Source organism: Peromyscus californicus, unplaced genomic scaffold (genome assembly GCF_007827085.1).
Source record: "Peromyscus californicus insignis strain IS unplaced genomic scaffold, ASM782708v3 Scaffold_2__1_contigs__length_46816999, whole genome shotgun sequence".
NCBI lineage: Eukaryota > Metazoa > Chordata > Mammalia > Rodentia > Cricetidae > Peromyscus > Peromyscus californicus.
In genome coordinates, this window is record NW_026294540.1 from 12810556 (window position 1) to 12831243 (window position 20688).

The 20688-nt window shown below is 45.5% G+C and overlaps 3 protein-coding genes across 7 annotated transcripts in view; 1 reads left to right on the forward strand and 2 right to left on the reverse strand.

Annotated features, from left to right (window-relative positions):
* Rad9b (RAD9 checkpoint clamp component B) overlaps positions 1-120 on the reverse strand; it is a 30805-nt gene extending 30685 nt beyond the window's left edge. For 2 of the 4 annotated variants that reach the window (XM_052755314.1, XM_052755308.1), the window contains exon 1: positions 7-115. The gene's annotated coding sequence lies outside the window, so the exon portion shown is untranslated. Of the gene's footprint in view, positions 1-6 lie in introns of all 4 variants that reach the window. The other 2 variants (XM_052755312.1, XM_052755310.1) reach the window with 2 other exon arrangements.
* Vps29 (VPS29 retromer complex component) lies at positions 81-9517 on the forward strand. The gene is made up of 4 exons (XM_052755323.1): positions 81-195; positions 5250-5441; positions 8093-8328; positions 9029-9517. Exons 1-4 carry the CDS (start codon positions 193-195, stop codon positions 9144-9146), a joined length of 549 nt encoding a protein of 182 aa, XP_052611283.1. The 5' UTR covers positions 81-192; the 3' UTR covers positions 9147-9517.
* A 405-nt stretch (positions 9518-9922) lies between these two features.
* Fam216a (family with sequence similarity 216 member A) lies at positions 9923-20623 on the reverse strand. 2 transcript variants are annotated; one of them, XM_052755321.1, is made up of 8 exons: positions 20540-20623; positions 20134-20314; positions 18785-18843; positions 17493-17614; positions 13556-13685; positions 13301-13472; positions 12252-12334; positions 9923-10283 (listed from the first exon to the last, which is right to left on the reverse strand). In XM_052755321.1, exons 2-8 carry the CDS (start codon positions 20196-20198, stop codon positions 10144-10146), a joined length of 771 nt encoding a protein of 256 aa, XP_052611281.1. In that variant the 5' UTR covers positions 20199-20314; positions 20540-20623; the 3' UTR covers positions 9923-10143. The 2 variants fall into 2 exon arrangements, with proteins under 2 accessions (XP_052611281.1, XP_052611280.1); XM_052755320.1 differs by having other exon boundaries at positions 20477-20587.
* Between the last annotated feature and the right edge of the window lie 65 nt (positions 20624-20688).

Below are 20688 nucleotides of genomic sequence, written 5' to 3' on the forward strand. Positions count from 1 at the left end.
CCCCACCTGCGGTGACTTCCTCCCAGCGCGGTTTCGCTTTCTGACGGGGAGCGGCCCTTACGGGCCCCCGTAGCACAGTCTCTGGCCAACTCCGCGCCTTATTGGTGGCGGGAGGAGTGGGCGGGCCCACTGAGCAGCCCCGGGGAAGAGGGCGGCGGCGTTCGTGGTGACTGAACGAAGCCCGGTGACAGGATGGTGAGCACTCCGCTGGCGGCGGCGGCGGCGGCAGCGGCGACCCGGGTCGGGCCAAGGAGGCTGCGGCGTCGGGGCCGAGGACGATCCGGGAGGCTGGGGCGGGGCGCGGCCGCGGCGCGGGCCTGGAAGGCCGCGGAGGGAGGGGAGGATCGCGGCTGGCCGAGGGTGCGGCCCGGCCTGGCGTCGCCCCTCGCCCCCAGCGGCCAGAGGGCGTGCAGGGAGGACCCGGGCCGCTCGTCCTGTCACGAGATCGGCTCGCTGTGGCCGTGACGCGGGGGAGAGGCCTCGGGCCGGCAGTGTGGCCGGACGTCTCCCTCCCGCTTCTCCAGGGCTTAGCTGGGGGACAGCCGGCCTCGGTGCAGAACGAGAGAAGTAGCCGCTGCCCCGGCCGCTCCGGGCCGGGACCCGGAAGGGGACTGCTTGTCTCCTGTGGCTGCTGCGACCCCTCAGAGCGAACTCGTGGGGATCGTTTGAAGTCGGAGAAGATGCGCGTGTTGTTTGGAGAGCTTTAGCCTCCCCAGTGTGCATCAGGCCTTTTTGCACCCCCCCCCCAACCCCAACCCCATAGATTGCTGCCCCTACGACCTTGCTGTATGGAATCTGGGGAGCAGACACGACCCAGTCATCAGACTTTTTAAGGTGTCCTTTGCTCTCTAAAGTTTGGAGAGGGTTTCTGTTGAGCTTTGCTGTTTGTGCTGATGAAGCGAAGGCGCCTCTCTGGCTGATGGGCACGCGTTGCGTTTTTTACAGAGATTATTCTTGTTCAAACGACCTTTGAAAAGGTGGTTGGTTTATAAGCCTTCCCAAGATGTATGCTTAAAGTCACCGGATTTTTTGCTTCTAAACAGACTCCAGTTTAAAGTAGACTAGTTAATTTATGGCAATTTGGAAACACTTCCAGGGGAGAGGAATTAGCTGTCATGATCCATGTTTCTGAAGTCGTTTTGAGAAGTGAACACATGTTTAAGAGTCGCTGCCCTGCTGTTCATCACGTTTCTTTTAAAAATTCATTTCTTTTTATTTTTTTGTGTATGTGTGTGTCTGCATGAGTTTATGTGCACCACCCAAGTACAGGTGCCATTGGAAGCCAGAGGGCTTGGGATCCCCAGAACTGGAGTTACAGGCAATTGTGAGATGCCATGTGGATCCTGGGAACCAAATCCCGGTCCTTTGCAAGATCAGCAAGTGCTTTTTAACTGCTGAGCCATCTCTTGAAGCCTAAGTCAGGCTATTAGGATGTAGCCCCTAGCTGGCCTGAAATTCACAGAGATCTGCCTGCCTCTGTCTCCTGAGTGCTGGCAGCAAGGGAGTGTTGTGCCAGCACATTCAGCGTGTGTTGGTTTTTATTGTCTTGATCTTTCCTTGACATTTTCATCACTAGATTATGTACTCGTGTTAGTAATGTCTTTTATAGCAAATAATAACTTCCCCATGGAGCATGGTTTTTCACTACATGAACCTCAAACATAAAAAAATAAAATAAAATAAAACCAGCGACAAGATCCGAGGAACTAGGAAAGGATAACTTTAAGCTATTCCCGATGAATTCTTCAAATCATAAATATCTGATCTTACAAAGAGTAAACGGAAGGAGGAATAAAGGGACAGGAGTCAATTTGGAAAGCCAGATTAAAAAATGACATTGGCAAGGCGAATTTGCTGTGTGTGGGTGTTTGTGCTATGTTTAAAAGTAAAGTGAGTCGTTCTTTTGAAATTATTTTCAGCACAGCTGATTTTTAACATTTTCTTCCATAACATTCAGAAATCATTAACAAATTTTGCATATTTGATGTTTTTTTTCTTTTATTTAACTTTTGTTGCTTTCTTTTAACACTGGTCATGTTTCACCCTTTTTTTTTTTTTTTTTTCATTCCCCTGTCTGCAATCAACTTCTTCATTCCACTAAGGCTGGGCACAGAGTAAGTTTCTTTTCTCCGCTCCTACTAACAATGGTGGTTGGGTGGCTGATAACTGATCTCTCAAATAGGAAGTGACCCGATCCCCATGCTGTGTTTGGGTTGTAACAAGACTGCCATTTCCAGACCCTTTGCTGCCTGTCCTGTGTGTCTAACCTGGTTTGTCACCGTGGAATTTAGGCAGGGGCACTGTGACGTCTGTCATGGATTTCTCATAACTTGGTCACCAGCAGAAAACCAAAGGGTTCTGTCCTACCCTGAGTCCTTGATAGTTCCTGTGTGGCCATTTGTCCAGCGACAGTTTTCACATATTAATATTGATGGCACCTCCTAGAATGGGTGTCTTCAGTCATGATACAGTACTGTGTCTCACTGATGTTCTTTTTGGTACTTTCTGACTGAACAGTTCATTTTCAGTCCCAGAGATTTTCAGCCTGTTTTAGACATAGACCCTCTTAGGAGTTCAGAGTTCTTCCTTTTAATATAGAAAATGTTTTTCAGCATCCCACAGTAACTCTGTTCATCAATCCAAATCTGAAGGGATCCCCCTCTAAAATGAAGATTGTTCTATGTCAAGGTACTTGTCTATTGATTGAGGGTGGATACTTTGTAGTCGTTTTAGCTTCCAAAGGTTTCCCCAAAGTGTGCTCATTTTGTGAGCACCTGTTACCTCAGCCATTCTGTGTCCTGATAAGTTTCTTTTCTTTACAGTCATTTTGATTTTTGTTGCCAGATGAATCACGCTTGTTTTAGTAATCATTCTTATTTCATACATTTTGGGTTTTTTTTATTTTGGATTTTAATTAATTTTTTAAAAATTTAGTGACTTTATGTGGATGTGTTTTGTCTGCATGTCTGTCTGTGCACCCGTGTGCCTGGTACCCTCCAAGGCCAGAAGAGGGTGTCAGATCCCTTGGAACTGGAGTTACAGCCAGTTGTGAGTCACCATGTGGGTGCTGGGAATTGAACCCAGGTCTTAACCACTGAACCACTCTCCAGCTGCCAAATTAACAATTTAAAATTAATTTTAACATTGTGGTGGCAAAAGTATTTGTTTTATCAGACTAAACATGTAATGCTTTCTTTGATACTATTCAGGGATAGTCATGCCTTGCAAAGCAGTTAGAGTACGTGCATTGATGAATGGAACATCTGTATGAGGAAGATCCTGTAAGGTGTGCCTATACTATTCAACATGGAAAATCTCTTCTGTTGCTCTTGGGGGAGCATGTGTTATCTTTAAATGAACTTTTAAACAATACTTGGTTCAATCTTGAAATTTTTCAATTTAAAATTACATAGAATTGCCCCTACCCCTTTTTGGACAGGATTTCACTGTGTAGCTTTGGCTGGTCTAGAACTTTCTATGTAGACCAGGCTGGCCCTGAACACACAGACATTTGCCTGCCTCCTCCTCCTTGGTGCTTGAATTAAAGGAGTGAGCCGCCATGCCTGTCTTAGGCTTGGCTTTTTAATTCTTTGATATTCAGAGCAGATTTTATTTTTGTCATCTGAGACTTTGTGGCAACTCTAAACTACCTCCTGCTGAAGTCATCACTCAGTTATCTGGGTTTTTATTTTACTTCTCTAGTGCACAGAAATGATTGTGAAAGGGTTAGTTTTTAACGTTACAGACTATACTGAGAGAGAGGGTGGAAGAAGCAGTTTTATCCAGGTAATATGACAGCGTGGGGGAGGGAGGGTCTAGTGAAAGAAAGTGAAGACAGCAGAACTTATAAACAGATGCACACATGCATCTGGAGACTCCAAAGCATAGGCCTTTGTGCCCTGTAACATACTGCTAAGAGTTTGAAGTAACAAAATCAGTTAATTTTGGCTAATGTTCTCCAAAGAGTTCTTAGCACAAACTATAAAATTAACTTCTCCCCTACTATTTCATTTTTATATTTATATACATACATATATATGTATGTATGTATATTTTTTTGTGATAGTTTCACTTTGCAGCATTGGCTGGCCTAGAACTGGAACTTGCCATGTAGCCCAGGTTGGCCTTGAACTAGCAGTCCTCCTGTGTCAGCCTCCTGAATGCTGGAATTTACAAGCATGAACTACTACACCTTATATATTCTCATTCTCTCCCCCCCCCTCTTTCCCCCATCTCTCTCCTCCCTCCCTCTCTCCCCACTTTTCTTCTTTCTCCTTTTTAAGATGAGGTCTCACTGTATTATCTTTGGCTGGCCTGAAACTCATTTTGTAGACAAGGTTGTCTTCAACTCATGGAGACCCACTTGCCTCTGCCTCCTAAGTGCTAGGATTAAAGTCATGCACCACCACGGCCCAGCCCTATCATTCAATTAAAAACAAAAAACAAAAAAAACCCCAAAACTGTTTTGCCTGCATGTATCTAATCACACCAGCCAGTGCAGTACCTGAGAAGGTCAGAAGAGGGCATCAGATCCACTAGACCTGGAATGAGATGGTTCTGAGCTGCCTTGTGGGTGCTGGGAATTGAACCTGGGACCTCAGCAACAACTGTCAGTGCTCTTACTATCTAACCCATCTCTCTAGGGCCATATTATTTCATTTCTGTAATTTCAACTTTAACAGTGTTTTTGCAGTTAAATAGGTTTTATATTACAGTTGCAGAAAGGATTACTGTGCCATTCTTCAAAACTATTAGATGCTATAGATTCCAGCAGTATATTGTTCAGTTTGCAGTTTTCATTTATTCAGTATAGTTTATAGGTTTCTAACTCAATCTTTTACTTTTTACTTTTTCTGAGACAGTATCTCCCTGTGTGACTGGCTGACCTAGAACTCACTCTGTAGACTAGGCAGGCCTTGAACTTGCCGTGGTCTCTTTCCTCTGCCCCCCTAGTGCTGGGATTGCAGGTGTGTGCTCTCACACTTGGCTAGTGAAACGTTGTAGAAAACTTGATTTTATTCTATTTCTATTGGTAAATAAAATGGCACAACTTTGGATGTCCCAGATAAGATTAGCTTAGAACAGGTATGGTACCACGTGTTTGTTGACCCAGGATAGGAAAGGTGTCAGTAACTTCTGCTCTGTTGGGTTCTTGGAATCGCTGGCAGGTTTAAAGGGTAATGGGGGGACCGTGTTGTTTGCCATGGTGTCTAACGCTGCTGTGTTTGTTTCACTCCGACCCCTGAAAGTTGGTGTTGGTCTTAGGAGATCTGCACATCCCACACCGCTGCAACAGCCTGCCGGCTAAGTTCAAAAAGCTCCTGGTGCCAGGGAAAATCCAGCACATTCTCTGCACTGGAAACCTTTGCACCAAGGAGAGTTATGACTATCTCAAGACTCTGGCTGGTGACGTCCACATCGTAAGAGGAGACTTCGATGAGGTGCCATGTCCTTTCTCTCCCCTCTGTGCCCCTTTCTCACTGCTTTGCATGAACTGTGTCCTTTAGACTCAGTGTTCCACTGCCATCCCGCCTCCTTTGAAGGTCACCCCAGGGCCTAGAAAATGTTTGGTGGCCGAACTCTTGTCTAAGTGTCCACGATGCCTGGGTTCAATCCTCACCATCACAACTATTTGTCACCCAAGTATAAAATTACAGGTGAAGTATCCATTAGTCTGCAGCCAGAAGCATTCTGGACTTAGGCATTCTCAGGTTCGGGGACACTTGCATATATGTAAAGAGAGAGAGGTGAGGGATAAGAGCCAGGTCTAAACAGCAAATTCCTTTCTGTTTCATTCCTACATACCTTATATGCGTGGCCTGAAGATACAAGGTGAATTCCGGGACCCTGTCAGAAGAGGGAATAAAATTAAGATTATGAAGGGTAGTGGTAGCACACATCTTTGGGCCGAGCACTTGGGAGGCAGAGATAGCCAGATCTCTGTGAGTTCGAGGCCAGCCTGGTCTACAGAGTGAGTTCCAGGACAGCCAGGACTACACAGTGAAACCCTGTCTCAAAAAACCAAAAAGAAAATAGTTTTTTGGTTTTTCGAGACAGGGTTTCTCTGTGTAGCTTTGCACCTTTCCTGGAACTCGCTCTGTAGACCAGGCTGGCTTCGAACTCACAGGGATCCCCCTGGCTCTGCCTCCCGAGTGCTGGGATTAAAGGCTTGTGCCACCACCGCCCGGCAAATAGTGTGATTCTTGAAAGTTACTTTTCTTCTGACCCTCAATAAATATATCGGAATTGAACAATTCACAGTAATAAACATGATTCCAATATGAAGAAATTACTTTGTGCTGCTAGGAATCTTTTTTTTTTCCTTTTTTTTTTTTTTTTTTTTTTTTTTTTTTAAGATTTATTTATTATGTACACAGTGTTCTGCTTACATGTATTCCTGCAGGCCAGAAGAGGGCACCAGATCTCATTACAGATGGTTGTGAGCCACCATGTGGGTGCTGGGAATTGAACTCAGGACCTCTGGAAGAACAGCCAGTGCTCTTAACCTCTGAGCCATCTCTCCAGCCTGATTCTAGGAATCTTAAGCTTTTCAAATATTATAACTTGGTTGGTGCTTTCAAAGGGTTTAGGGCCATTAAGGTGGCTCTGGGTAAAGATGCTTGCCACTAAGGCTGATGACCTGGTTTCATTCCCAGGACCCACGTGGTTGAAGGAAAGAACCGACTCCAAGTTGTCTTTTGACTGACACGTGTACAGTGGCACACATGCACTCATGCACTGACAGACAGACAGACACACACACACACACACACACACACACACAATAAAAATTAATTTAAAAATCTCAGACACTGCCGGGCAGTGGTGGCAGCGCACGCCTTTAATCCCAGCACTCGGGAGACAGAGGCAGGTGGATCTCTGAGTTCAAGGCCAGCCTGGTCTACAGAGTTCCAGGACACCAAGGCTACACAGAGAAACCCTATCTTGGAAACTTCCCCCCCCCCCAAAAAAAAACCAAAAAAACTCAAAAACCACAAAGAGTTCCTTTATACCAAACAAAATGAACATACAGTGTTCGTATTTAGCAGATTTAAAAAGATTTGGGGTAGACTGTGAAGGTGGCATGGTGATGAAAGACTGGGGAGATGAAAGAATAGCCTACTTGTTGACTAGTGTATAGGTCTAGTGTATTGAAAAATGTAAGACTTCTCTGTTTGTGTTAAAGGCAGTTTAATTAGCAAGGCTAAGTTTCATTTCTAGCTTGCTAAGTGCACAAACTTTAGAGCCATGTAACAGGGTTTGGATCTCACCTCAGCCAACTTATTTGGCTTGTAACCTTGGGCAAGTTACTTCAGCTTTGTGCCTTAGTTTCCTCATCCATAAAATGGGTATCATAACTATTAAAGCCTGGGATATATTTAAATAAATCCTAGCTTATAGGTTGTGTGCCTTAGGTTGTGAAAAATCACAAGTTTGGAAATAATTATTCTCTTTCTAAATCTTTTACTACAGTATTTGTGTGTGCATGTATGCACGTGTGCCATAGTCCTTGTGTGGAGGTCAAAGGACAACCAGCTTGTGAAGTCAGTTCCTTCCTTACCATGTGGATCCAGGGATAGAATCCAGGGTGGGGGCAAGCACCTGTACCTGCTGGGCTATCTCACCAGCCCACGAATAATTATTCTTTACAGCATGCCCTAAAGAACCCATATTCTATAGAAATTAACTCAATAAAGTGGTTGTTTGGCAGCTTCTAGTTTACGTTAGCTGAATTGGTTTTTTGTTTTTGTTTTTCTTAAGTTCTATTATATACACAGTGTTATGCCTGCATGTCAGAAGAGAGCGACAGATCTCATTACAGATGGTTGTGAGCCACCATGGGGGTGCTAGGAATTGAACTCAGGACCTCTGGAAGACCAGCCAGTGCTCTTAACCTCTGAGCCATCTCTGGCCCCTGAATGGGTTTTAAGAACCATTGCAGTATTACAGGCTGAGGAGAAACTTTTTATAAATGTATTTGTTGTAGGGTGCTGTCTGAAGATAGCTATATGAGGTTGACTATTTAAGCAAATGGAGTCAGTTTCAGTCTATCTGAAATGTGTATTTTCTTTATGTCTCTTTTTTATATTAGAATCTCAATTATCCAGAACAGAAGGTTGTGACTGTGGGGCAGTTCAAGATCGGTCTGATCCATGGACACCAAGTTATTCCATGGGGAGACATGGCTAGTTTAGCCCTGCTGCAGAGGCAGTTTGATGTGGACATTCTTATCTCAGGACATACACACAAATTTGAAGCATTTGAACATGAAAATAAGTTCTACATTAACCCAGGTTCTGCCACTGGAGCGTATAATGCCTTGGAAACGTAAGTACCACAACTTAGCATGTTTAGGTTTGGAAAAGGTAGTGATTGCATGTGTGATGTCTCATAAAGAGAAATAAACATTTAAATAAGTGCATGTGTGGTGGTGCACACCTTTAATCCCAGCTCTTTGGAGGCAGAGGCAGGCAGACCTCTGTGAGTTCAAAGCCAGCCTGGGCTATATAGTGAGACCCTGTTTAAAAAAAACACACAATAAATAGGTAAATCTTTATGTCAGCAATACCTTTTCATGATTCTTTTTTTTTTTTTTTTGGTTTTGTTTTGTTTTTCGAGACAGGGTTTCTCTGTGTAGCTTTGCGCCTTTCCTGGAACTCACTTGGTAGCCCAGGCTGGCCTCGAACTCACAGAGATCCGCCTGGCTCTGCCTCCCGAGTGCTGGGATTAAAGGTGTGCGCCACCACCGCCTGGCTTTTGTTTTTGTTTTTTTTTTTTTTTTGAGACAGGGTTTCCCTGTATAATAGCCTTGGCTGCCCTAGAACTTACTTTGTAGACAGGCAGGCTTCAAACATACAGAGCTCCACCTGCCTCTGCCTCCCGAGTGCGCCACCACCACCCAGCTACTGTTGTTCTTCTCAGTATGCAGGTGACAATCAGAGTTCTCCTTGAGTTCAGTACCTTGAATTAAAATTTGCAGAGCTATTGCTTCAGTACGAAACACTGACACTGTTTATTTTTCTTCCAGAAACATTACCCCGTCGTTTGTGCTGATGGACATCCAGGCTTCCACGGTGGTCACTTACGTCTATCAGCTCATTGGAGATGACGTGAAAGTAGAACGAATTGAGTACAAAAAATCTTAAAGCTAGGCTTGTCTTCACCATTTTCTGTTTTGTTTTTTCATTTCCTTGTTCAAGTCAATTAATTAAACACTTACGAGGCACACAGTTGTATCACTTTTATAATATTTTGCACTAAAAAGTCTTCTCTGTTTAATACATAGTTGCTCTAAGCTTCTTGTAAACTATAAGAATATACTTAGTTTGCAGTATATGATTTCTATGACAAGAAGTCCACCATACAGTACAGGGCCATGTTAGAAAAATCTATCTTTGTAAATGTCTTCCTTCTTGGTATTTGGACTTCACTACAAAACTAGTGCATGAAGAGAAAGAGTCCAGAATTTCTGTGTGTGTCTTCTCTTCTCTGGTAATAAATGTTTACCTTCCATTTAGACTTTCTTGAAAACCTGTGTTTAATTTAAAAACCACCAGTTGAAATCCCAGCATTCAAGAGACAAAGGCAGATGGATCTCTTAAGAGTTGTATGCTATGCCTGGTGGTGGTGGCGGGAGGCAGGGGCAGGGAGGCCAGCCTGGTCTATAGAGTGAGTTCCAGGACAGTCAGGGCTACACAGAAACTCTTCCCCCAAGAAAATCACAAACCAAAAAAAACCCAAACAAACAAACAAAAAAAAACCAGGGCTGGAGAGATGGCTCAGAGGTTAAGAGCACTGACTGATCTTCCAGAGGACCAGGGTTCAATTTCCAGTAATGGCGGCTCACTACTGTTTGTAACTCTAGGAGTTACAATACCTTTGCATAGACACACCTGCAGGCAAAACGCCAGTGCACATCAAATACATGTTTAAAAATTCACTTTTATTGGCAAGTAAAATTTTAATTGTTCCCAGCTAGAAACAAGCATACATTACGCCGCTATCATTGGTACACAGAAGTATACTGGATGAAGAAGGCTGTTGTAAATTTCTCAACAACCCAAATGACATACTGGTGACTAGCACTACCCCATCCATGGCTCACAACTCTTCCCCGTCCCCCTCTGGCTCAGCATCTGGATGTTAGCTGCTGGCTGAACTTGGTATGGAGCCTGTCGGGTTGAGGTGCGCTGTGCCTGGCTCCTGAATGGACATGGACTGCATGCACTTATTCAGGAGGTCTTCCTCCTTTGTTTCTTCATTCATGCATGGTTGAGAATCATCTAAAGAAACGGAAGGGAAGATTAGTGTTTATAGTGTGTTTTCGAAATGAAGTTTTTAGTATATGTGTATGGATGTTTGCCTGCATGTATGTCTCTGTACTGTGTATGTGCGCCCACAGAGGGCAGAAGAGGGCATCAGATCTCCTAGAATTGGATGGTGGGTGCTGGGAATTGCAGGTCCTCTGGAAGAGCAGCCAATGCTCTTAAACGCTGAGTCTTCTCTCCAGCCTCATTTACCTATTTTTTGAGACAAGGTCTTTGTTGCTCTGGCTAGCCTGTAACTTGATATGTCAGACCAAACTGGCCTCCAACTCACAGCGATCCACCTGCCTTTGCACCCCAGTGCTGGGATTAAAGATGTGTGCCACGGGGCTGGAGAGTTGGCTCAGCGGGTAAGAGCACTGGCTATTCTTCCAGAGGACCGGGGTTCAAATCCCAGCACACATATGGCAGTTCATAACTGCCTGTGACTCCAATTTCAGGGGATCCAACACCTTCATACAAACATTTATGCAGGCAAAACACAAATGCACGTGAAATGAAAGTAAATAAATTATAAAAAAGAAAAGGTGTGTGCCAACATACATGGCTGGATATAAAATTCTAAGCACTACCTTCGAAATGACCCAGCTTTTAGCAAAGACAAATTCCCTACTATTTTCCACTCAGTCTCTCTCCTCCTTGCCCCGCCTATTTCTTACAGTAGTCACAGCATTGTATTAAAGCACATACTGTCTACACTCCCACTGGTTTGAAAAAGTCTTCCGGTTGAGGGAGTTACGAGTTAAAGTGGTCAGTTACGTCTTCAGTGTCTCCATATTCCTTAGTTCTTTCTCATGGCTTGAGCTCGGCAGTGTTTCCTCTACTGGAATCTCCCTAGCCTTTTAGAACAGACTTAACTCTCTCCCTGCCCTTTCCTGTTTTTTTTTTTTTTTTTTTTTTTTTTTTTTTTGGTTTTTCGAGACAGGGTTTCTCTGGGTAGCTTTGCGCCTCTCCTGGAACTCACTTGGTAGCCCAGGCTGGCCTCGAACTCACAGAGATCCGCCTGCCTCTGCCTCCCGAGTGCTGGGATTAAAGGCGTGCGCCACCACCGCCCGGCTCCTGCCCTTTCCTGTATGTCTTGGGATAGGGCTTTGCACATGGGAGGCAGGCATCTAACAAATACTTCCAAACCTGGTGTAATGGACAAGCCCATAATCCCAGCACTTGAGAGGCTGAGCTAGAAAGATCCCAAATTCAGGGTTAGTCTGTGCTAGAGAGAGAAACCCTGTTTAAAACAAAACCACCAACAAACTGAAGGACTAGGGTGTCTGTAGCTGTCTGTGAAGAGCATAGACAGCACAGGAAAAAGAACAAATGACTCTCTCTCTTGAGTAGGGCATTCTCCTTTTTCCCCCTGGTTTTTCAAAACAGGGTTTCTCTGTGCAGCCCTGGCTGTGCTGAAACTCACTCTGCAGACCAGGCTGGCCTCGAACTCACAGAGATCCACCTGCCTCTGTCTCCCAAGTGCTGGGATTAAAGGTGTGTGCACCACTACTGCCTGCCCAGCAAGTAGTGAATTCCTTTAAATAGAAGCATAAACTATTTCATGTTTAGTTGTTTTGGTTTGGTTTTTGAGATAGGGTATTACTGTGTAGCTCTGATGAATTTATGCTGCCCTGAAACTCAAAGATTCCCTGCTTCTGTGCCAGAACGTATGCCATGTGCCATCATGGTTAGTTTTTACTCGTAATAACAGAGCTCAACACTTAAAAATTTTAATCAAGACATTGTTAAAATGACTGTATCTGGTTTAGTATATTTTAAACAAAGTATTCAAAAATGCAAGATAGGCATGGTAATTCTGCCCACCTATGATTCTAGTACTTGGGAGGTGGAGGTCCACCTGGGCTGCATGAGACCTTGTTTCAAAAACAAAAATCCTTTAACTCCATGTATGTGTGTGTGCCTGCTTAATTCCACATTTACCTGGTAGCAAGAGCAGTCTGCCTGGTCTTCTAAAACTCTTCAATGACTTACATCTTGGTTTCGACGCATATCCAATTTTTAACCTGTGACAAAGGGAAATATTTTAATTGGAGACAGCCAAGTGAACACAGCTGTGGAACTCAAAAAAAGAAGATCTTTTTTACTAGCTGCTGGCATCACCAAAGACCCTTCCTTCCCCAGAGTCTCCTGTGATTATTAACCCAGAGATGCAGCACTATTATCCCAGTTTGGATACTGAAGCTTCTGTCATGTGTTGTAAGCTGTGAGTTTGTTTTTTGAGGCAGTCTCATGCAGCCCAGGCTTGCCTCGAATTCACTCAGTACACCAAGATGCCCTTAAACTCCTGATCCTCCACGTACCCAGAGTCCAGGCTTATGCCGCTCTACCTGCTGACAGCACTTTCCCCCTCCTCTCTCCTGGCTTCATAGCCCTCCCCTTTGCAGGAGTACCACATGCAGCTTCTGGAGGATTGCATCATTCGGAACTTGAAGGAGAAGCGTAGGCTATCTCTGGCTGATCCAGAATTTTTTTATTTATTATTTACAGTGTGTTTGAGTATGGGTGTGTGTGCTGCAGTGCACATGTGGAGGTCAGCGGACAGCTTTGGGGAATCTTCTTTCTCCCTTCCCGGGTTCTAGGGATCAAACACAGGCTGCTTGGCTAGCATAGCAAATGCTTTTACCTGCTGAACCGTCTTGCCCTGATCAAAAGATGTTGGAAATCCACAAAGTATATCGTGAAAAAGACTGATATGGCTGGGTGTGGTGGCACACCTGTACTTCTAGCACATGGGAAGCTGAGGCAAGAGGATTGCCATGAGTTTGAGGCATACCTAGGCTATATGTCATGTCACAGAAACTCAAACTCCCTGAAGTGTCATATCCCACTCATCTCAATGAAGAGGAAGTGGTCTGCCTCATCTGAGTTTAGCAGAGTGAACATATAGGAAATGAGAGTTCTAATCTCAGGAGGATCCCCTTCAGACAGAACTGGGTACATTTTTTCCTTCTTAAAGTCAAGAAACAGACCCTTCTTTGTGTCTCAGTGGCCGCCAAAGGGAATGTATTATCATTTCAGGTGTTGCGGCTGCAATGCTCAGAGCATCTCCTCTGTCCAGATGATGTCGCCATGCAGTGCAGGGGGAATGCTGTTTCTGTGAGTAGCGAGAGCTGATGTGGCTCCTGTGATGAGCGAGGACACCTGTCACACAAATCACCTGTTAGTTAGCTGACCCCCTCACTTCTCAGAAGAACTCAAAAGAACCTAAGGGGCGGTGCACCTGCCTGGCTTTTGTGAACCGTGGTGAAGCATGTGCATGTACTGCCTCTTCATTAAGGTCCTCATGTAGCTGGAGCTGCAGATCTTAGCAATGCTGCACAGGTAGCGCTTCTGGCCTGAGGTGAGTTCTGGGTGCTGAAAGACAGAATGAGGGAGGGGTCCTGGTGCTCACAGAAAGACACTACAACCAGGGATGCTAAACACGGGGTCATCTCTCCTAAGGGAGATTTATAACCTGTGATTGACAGCCTAGTGACCTTTGCACTGTGTAGCCAGGCAACCAAATCCTCCCCAGACCCTTATCAAGGAAGGATTTCCTCAGTTCATCTGTAGTGCCTATGTTGTCCTTTACAAAGAGTTTTGATGTAGTCATGTGCTAGCTTTGCTGTGCACATGGGATTGAGTTAATTATACCAGGAACTTTCCCCCAAATTGTGCTGTGCTTAATTATGGCCTAAAATAAACTGCTTGAGGTCAGACTCTTGAAATTTGACGCAGCACCAGCCTGAGCTGTGTTGAACACAACTTGACTGCCGTCTCTCTCAGACTGACACTCTGCTGGCCTCGGTGGTCACAGAGACCCCCTCACTGTGGAACACAGGTTAGCAGTCATCTTACTTTGAAAGGATGGCTGTTGAGGGCTGTCCCAGCTCATCTCTCTGGTTTTCACAAGCAAGTCCAGCTAACTCAACTTGGCCAAAGGAGAAGGAAATGAGCACTTATTACAACATGCACATGGCTCTGGCTGCCATTCCGCAGTAATTCAGATATCCTTTGAGCTTGAGAACCAAAGGCACATGTTCCAGGAGAGAAGAACTTAGAACTAGGAAGGAGGGTCTCTGCTCTCTGTCTGCAAGCTTTAGTACCCCATCTACCTTCTCAAGTTGGACATTTTGCCCTTTTTAACTTATTTATTCATTTATTTATTTAATTTAGTGTGCATGGGGGGAGGGGCTGGGAACGGGGTCAGGGAACAACTTGCAGCTATTGGCTGTCTCCTTACACCATGCGGATCCCAGGAATCCAACCCTGGTCCAGGCTGGTATCAAGCACTCTCCCAGCTGAGGCTTCTCCCAGGCCCTCGCCATCTTCCTATGGTTTTTGAAGGATAAGATGGTACCTGAAAGCAGCTTAGTTTGCTTGGTCTCTGTGGAGCATACAGTAAGCTGGATTCCAACCTAAGTTTTTTTTTTTTTTTTTTTTTTTTTTTGGTTTTTCGAGACAGGGTTTCTCTGTGTAGCTTTGCGCCTTTCCTGGGACTCACTTGGTAGCCCAGGCTGGCCTCGAACTCACAGAGATCCATCCGCCTGGCTCTGCCTCCCGAGTGCTAGGATTAAAGGCGTGCGCCACCACCGCCCGGCCCCAACCTAAGTTTTTAAAAATTAAGTGTCTACACGTGGGTATGTGCACACATGCAGGGGCCCACAGCATGCAGAAAGGGTGTCCAGTCCCCTGGAGCCTAGACGTGGGTGCTAGGAACTGAACTCTGGTCCTCTGCAAGAGCAGTGTGTCCTCTTAACCACTCAACCATCTCCTAAGCCCCTGGTTTTTTTTTTTTTCTAATTTTTTTTGAAACAGGGTTTCATACATCCCAGGCTGGCCGTGACCTTGATATGTAACTGAGAATGACCTTCAATTTCTGGTCTTCCTGCCTCCATCTCCTGAAGACTGGGATTACAGGTGTGTGCCACCATACCAGGTTCTTTTTAAACCTAATTTTGACTGAGTGTATTTCCTTTTTAAAAGAAATACATCCTTCCTTAAGATGCACGACTCAGCCGGGCAGTGGTGGAGCACACCTTTAATCTCAGCCCTCGGGAAGCAGAGGCAGGCAGATCTCTGTAAGTTTAAAGAGAGCTCCAGGACAGCCAAGGCTACACAGAGAGACCCTGTCTCATCCCTCCAAAAAAAGATGCACGACTCATTTATATATGTATATATACACATAGAATTTACATTATTGAGTAAGTCATTAATCCAAAGAAGAGTAGGAATGTTGAACAGAAGAACCTACCAGTCTACAGAAAACTTGATTAGCCTTAATTCATGTAATCTACATTTACTCTAGAAATGAGACTTCAAGAGGCTATGGGAAGTCCTGTTGGTTGGTTGTTGAGACAAGGTCTCTTGTAGACTAGGCTGGCCTCAAACCATGAAACCTAAGGCTGGCCACAATTCCTGATCTTCCTGTCTGTCCCTCCCAGGTGCTAAGATTATAGCCATGAGCCACCATACCCTTAGACTCTGTTTGCTTGTTTGAACAAGGTGTCACTGTGTTACTCTGGCTTGTATCAAACCCCTGGGCTCAAGCCACCCTCCTGCCTCAACCTCCCCAGTAGCTAGAGTTACATGCACACGCCACCATGCTTACCTCTCATAGGTGTGATTCTTTTTATTTTTTGTTTGTTTGTTTTTGTTTTTCAAGACAGGGTTTCTCTGTGTAGCTTTGCGCCTTTCCTGGAACTTGCTTTGGAGACCAGGCTGGCCTCGAACTCACAGAGATCTGCCTGCCTCTGCCTCCCGAGAGCTGAGATAAAAGGCGTGCACCACCACCACCACCACCACCACCACCACCACCACCACCACCACCACCACCACCACCGCCCGGCTGGTGAGGATACTCTTTTTTTTTTTTTTTCCTCAGGGCTGAGGACCGAACCCAGGGCCTTGCACTTGCTAGGCAAACGCTCTACCACTGAGCTAAATCCCCAACTGTGATTCTTAATAAAGAATAAAAATCAATAGTTGTTAGCTGGGCAGTGGTGGCACATGTCTTTAATCCCAGCACTCAGAAGGCAGAGGCAGGTAGATCTCTGTTAGAGGCTAGCCTGGTCTACAGATCGAGTTCCAGGACAGGCTCCAAAGCTATAAATAAACTGTCTCAAAAAAAAAAAAAAAACAAACAAACAAAAAAAAAAAAAACCCAAAAATCAATGGTTGTAAAATCCTTATTGCTATTTTCTTTACCTGCTTGCATTTTGTGATCCTAGAGTGACTTCTCTGAGTTTGGGTTTTTATCTCTGGAATGCCTTAGTGATTGGTACTTTTAGCTTCCTGATAGAGATACATTAGCTCTGAGGTACCATAAGCCTGGAAAAAACTCTTGTGACAGGGACTCTATAATCCTTGTAGTCATTCATGAATTAATCCAACATATTTACTGCCTGACTCTTTTTAGGGTGTGTGGGTTTTGTTTTGATTTGTTGTTGAAACAGGATTTCACTATGTAGCCCTGGCTGGTTTCAGACTTTCTATGTAGACCAGGCTGGTCTCCAACTCAGAGAAATCTACCTGCCTCTCCTTTTCCAACCTTGGGATAAGGCCTGTGCTACCACACCCATTCTTTTGTTTGGTTTTTGAAGCCTGAGGACAATTTTTTTTTTTTTTTTTGAGGGAAGATACAATAAGCCAGGTAAGCTGAAAACCCTGGCAGCTGAGTTGGTATGGAGGTCAGAGAAGCAGGGAGAGTGCCAGGGAAAGGATGCTTAGGCTTTGGCAAGTATCCCAAAGAAAGAGCTAGAAGAAAATGGAAGCAGACAGGCTGCACAGTGTTACATGACCATGCTCTGTAGGAGGCTGCCTTCACGGACTCCTCGACAGTATACTAGATACACCAGGTAGTCTGCTGGGCTTTAACATCTATCTAAGTAGTTTATTTTCAATCACAAGTCTGGATCTGTAGCTTGGTAGCAGATTACTTGCTTAGCATGCACAAGGCCCTGGGTTTAATATTCGGCATCCTTCAGAAACATTTCAGAGGCTGGCAACAGGGCTTAGCTGGTACAAGGGCTTGCTGCCAAGCCTGACAGCCGGAGTCTGCTCCCTAAGTGGAAGATGAGTCCTGGTTCCCACAACTGGTCCTCTGACCCTCACACAGACAGCTATAGTTCAATTTTTTTTTTATATTTTTTTTATAGTTCAATTTTTAAATTCTGGTCTTACCTTCAGAAAAGATGAATCTGCCATTGATTTCGGGATATGAAGTGTTTGCATCTGAGTGGTTTTCCATAACTCCTGCAGCTTGGCAATGTGTGAGTACATTCTATGTCCCTCTTTGATTCTATCTGTAGGCAAAGACATGACTTTCTGGGGCAAAGATCATTAATACAACACACACACAAACACACTTATGGTTACTTGTGATTATCCTGAAACAGTTATAGGAGTATTTCAAATCAGATAGTTAAAACTTGAGGGATGTATAATATGCTCTTTATTTTTAGAGCACACAAACATCTAGAATTGACATGTCTCTAAGATGTTAATACATAACCACTAAACACATTAAAAGATGCTCAAAAGCCAAGAGCTGGTGGCACACACCTTTAATCCCAGCACTTGGGAGGCAAAGGCAGGCAGATCTCTGTGAGTTCGAGGCCAGCTTGGTCTACAGAGTGAGTTCTAGGATAGCCAGAGCTGTTACACAGAGAAACCCTGCCTCATTAAAACAAAAACAAACAAAATGCTCAGAATCACTCATCACCAGTTTAGTGCAAAAAAAAAAAAAAAACCAAGATGCAGGCCACCAAGATGGCAACCTGAGTGCACCCTGGAATGTAAAATGGAATGAGAGAGGCGACTTCATAGAGTTGTCCTCTGGCATTATCTATACAAACCCTTGTGCCACCAAGGCCAGTAAACTAGCTCCCCTTAACCCTGCAAAATTAGTAAGAGGCCCTTGGCGGCTGATGGTTTTCTCTTAAATTCATCAGAAAAGAGTATTTTGAAAGTGCTCCCTGTGAAATAGTTTATGGTTGTTGAAGCTGTTCATGTAGGATTTTCTCCTTCAGCTCATGTGTAAATGACAGGTATGCCCTGTGCTTTCCAACCAACGCTCATTCTGAACACAGTTCTTTTAGAATTCATTGGTACTTAGAAAAGAGAAAGAACTGATCTTTGAATCTCTTTTAAAGAGTTTCAAGTTTACTGGGGATGTTATGTCTGTTTGTTAGGGCTACAGCTCAGGAGCTGTCTAGCATGCACAAAGCTCCATGTTCAATCTAATAAAGCCTGTTTTACATTTGTGTATGTGTGAGGCAGGGAGAGACGGGCAAGCTCGAGGAAGCCAGAGAACAACTTCAAAGAGTCAGTTCGCTTCTTTTACCATGTGGGTTCTGGGGGAACTGAACTCAGGCAGTCCATCTTGCCAGCCCTCTGAGCCTACTGTTAAAACTCCATTGTGTAATCAGTTACAGGCAAACTGGCTTCTCTCGAGTCCAATCTACATGCATTACCTGCTTTATGCTGCTCCCCAGTGCCTTTGGAATTCTGGGGATAAAAATGTCCAGCGGACCTGTTAGAAAAGAACATGCAGAACAAGTAATCTGGTGGCTGGAGAGCCAGTGAAGACCAAATGTCCAGTGACAGAGGCAGCGCCACATGCTCCTGACTTTTCCTGTTTTCATCAATGTCTTGCAAATTTTCTCTTTCCAATCTGGCTACAAGAAGAATGGCCCTAAGCTTTCTCTAAGTGAGCTGTCAGATTTTTATGCAAGTGAGTGTATTACTATGGGATAGAACCCAGGGCTCACAGATGCCAGGCAAATGCTTTACCACTGAGCCATATCCTCAGTCTCACTTATACTTTAGTTAAGTATAGGATTTAGTTAAAAGTTGGTCTCATTTCCATAGCTCCTTAGTCTAATTCTTACAGTGATACCAAATGAGTAGTTTGGTTCCCGTACTACCCACGGGATATCTTTCATGTTCTTTAATACTTTCAGTACTGAAAAGAGTAATTATTTTGTGCTGGAACTAGTAAGTTGAACTAGAACTGGCCTGTAATGTTTCCAATCTTGTATCGGTTCTTGTTACTTTTCTCAAAAAGTTAAAATTGCTTCCTGCAGTTTCTCAGTAACTGTTGAGTTCACTGAACCAGCACACCTCCAAGCATTGTGAACAGGAAAGAACCTGATATCACATCTTTAAGAAGTCTTACCACCAAATCTACAGTACAATAAAATGTACATTTAATATAAGTATATATTTAATAAACATAAATATGTATTCCATGGCCAAGGATTCAGCAAGAGCCATGGTTGTGGACCTAATTGGATCCCAGTCATCCTGCTCTTGATTTTAAGCAAGGAAGCCAGGACGGGGACGGGGAAGCATGGCCTCTAGCGCCCTGACATCAGAAGTCTACAGTCCTCACCATCCAGGAAATAGTTAAAACCCGCCCAGGCCAGGAGTGATAGTCCACACTAGCCATCCCAGCACTCCTCCGAAATGGAGCATGAGGATGAGTAGTTCAAGGGCAGCCTGAGCTCCGTGAGTGTGTATCAGGAAACCAACCCGCCAAACAAGTCATGATCAACTGGCTTCCTGGCCCATAGCCCCATCCCAATGTCGCAGGGACTGGCCTGGTGGCGGGGCTCGGGGCCGGTTGGGGGGGTGGGGAGGAGGACAGGGAGGCTGGGTCCTCGGTTCCCGCGGGGTCCGCAGGGCCCTCTCCGGGGCTGAAAGCGCCAGCGGGTGACAGTCGCCGTCCCGCTCCAAGGCCGCCTCGCCAGCCCCGGGCCTCACCAGGAGCCCCTTCCTCTCTCTCTCCCGTGCCTCCTCCGCAGGGGTCCCCGGGCCTCACCCGTCGCCGCCTTCCGTCCTGGCCAACGCGGGCAGCTCTGCGGCCCCGGGACAACGGCCCGGCATCCCGTCGGCGGCACGCGTGCGCCACGCGCGCTGTGAGGCCGCCGGCTCCGGCTCTACCCTGCGACCCTGCCCGAGCGGCTTCGGGACGGTGCCGAAGGTGACCCGAGACCCTGGAGCTAGACCCGGGGAGAAGGAGGCCTCAGGTGACCGGGCTTCTGCGCCTCGGCATCTCTCGGTGACAGGGACGCGTCAGGGCAGGGACACACACACACACACACACACACACGCTCCCTTCCCCCTTTAGTATTCCAGACCCTCCGCGGATCTGCAAGTCTAACCCGAGAACCCGTGCACCGGCCCCCGGGGCGCCGAGCGTTAGCCGCAATCACCCAGGTAACCACCTCCGCCGCTGGACCAACCGACGACTGCCCGCAGCTCTCTCTGCGCACGCGCGAACCCGAGGCTCCGCCTCCTCGTTTTTTTTTCTTTCCGCAGTACGCGTTTCTCGTGGGATTTGGCTCTCGGGACGCTCCGTAGTGCCGGAGGGTGG

Bases quoted from the DNA above. Each gene is read 5' to 3' on its own strand.
- Vps29 (XM_052755323.1), top strand. The intron at 5,442-8,092 runs GTGCCATGTCCT...TTTTTATATTAG, and splicing joins TAAGAGGAGACTTCGATGAG to AATCTCAATTATCCAGAACA. The intron at 8,329-9,028 runs GTAAGTACCACA...TTTTTCTTCCAG, and splicing joins GCGTATAATGCCTTGGAAAC to AAACATTACCCCGTCGTTTG.
- Fam216a (XM_052755321.1), bottom strand. From the start codon at position 20,198: ATGCCGGGCCGTTGTCCCGGGGCCGCAGAGCTGCCCGCGTTGGCCAGG. The intron at 13,473-13,555 runs GCAGGTGCACCG...TTTGTGTGACAG, and splicing joins CCACGGTTCACAAAAGCCAG to GTGTCCTCGCTCATCACAGG. The intron at 10,284-12,251 runs GTAAATGTGGAA...CCGTTTCTTTAG, and splicing joins CAGACTGCTCTTGCTACCAG to ATGATTCTCAACCATGCATG.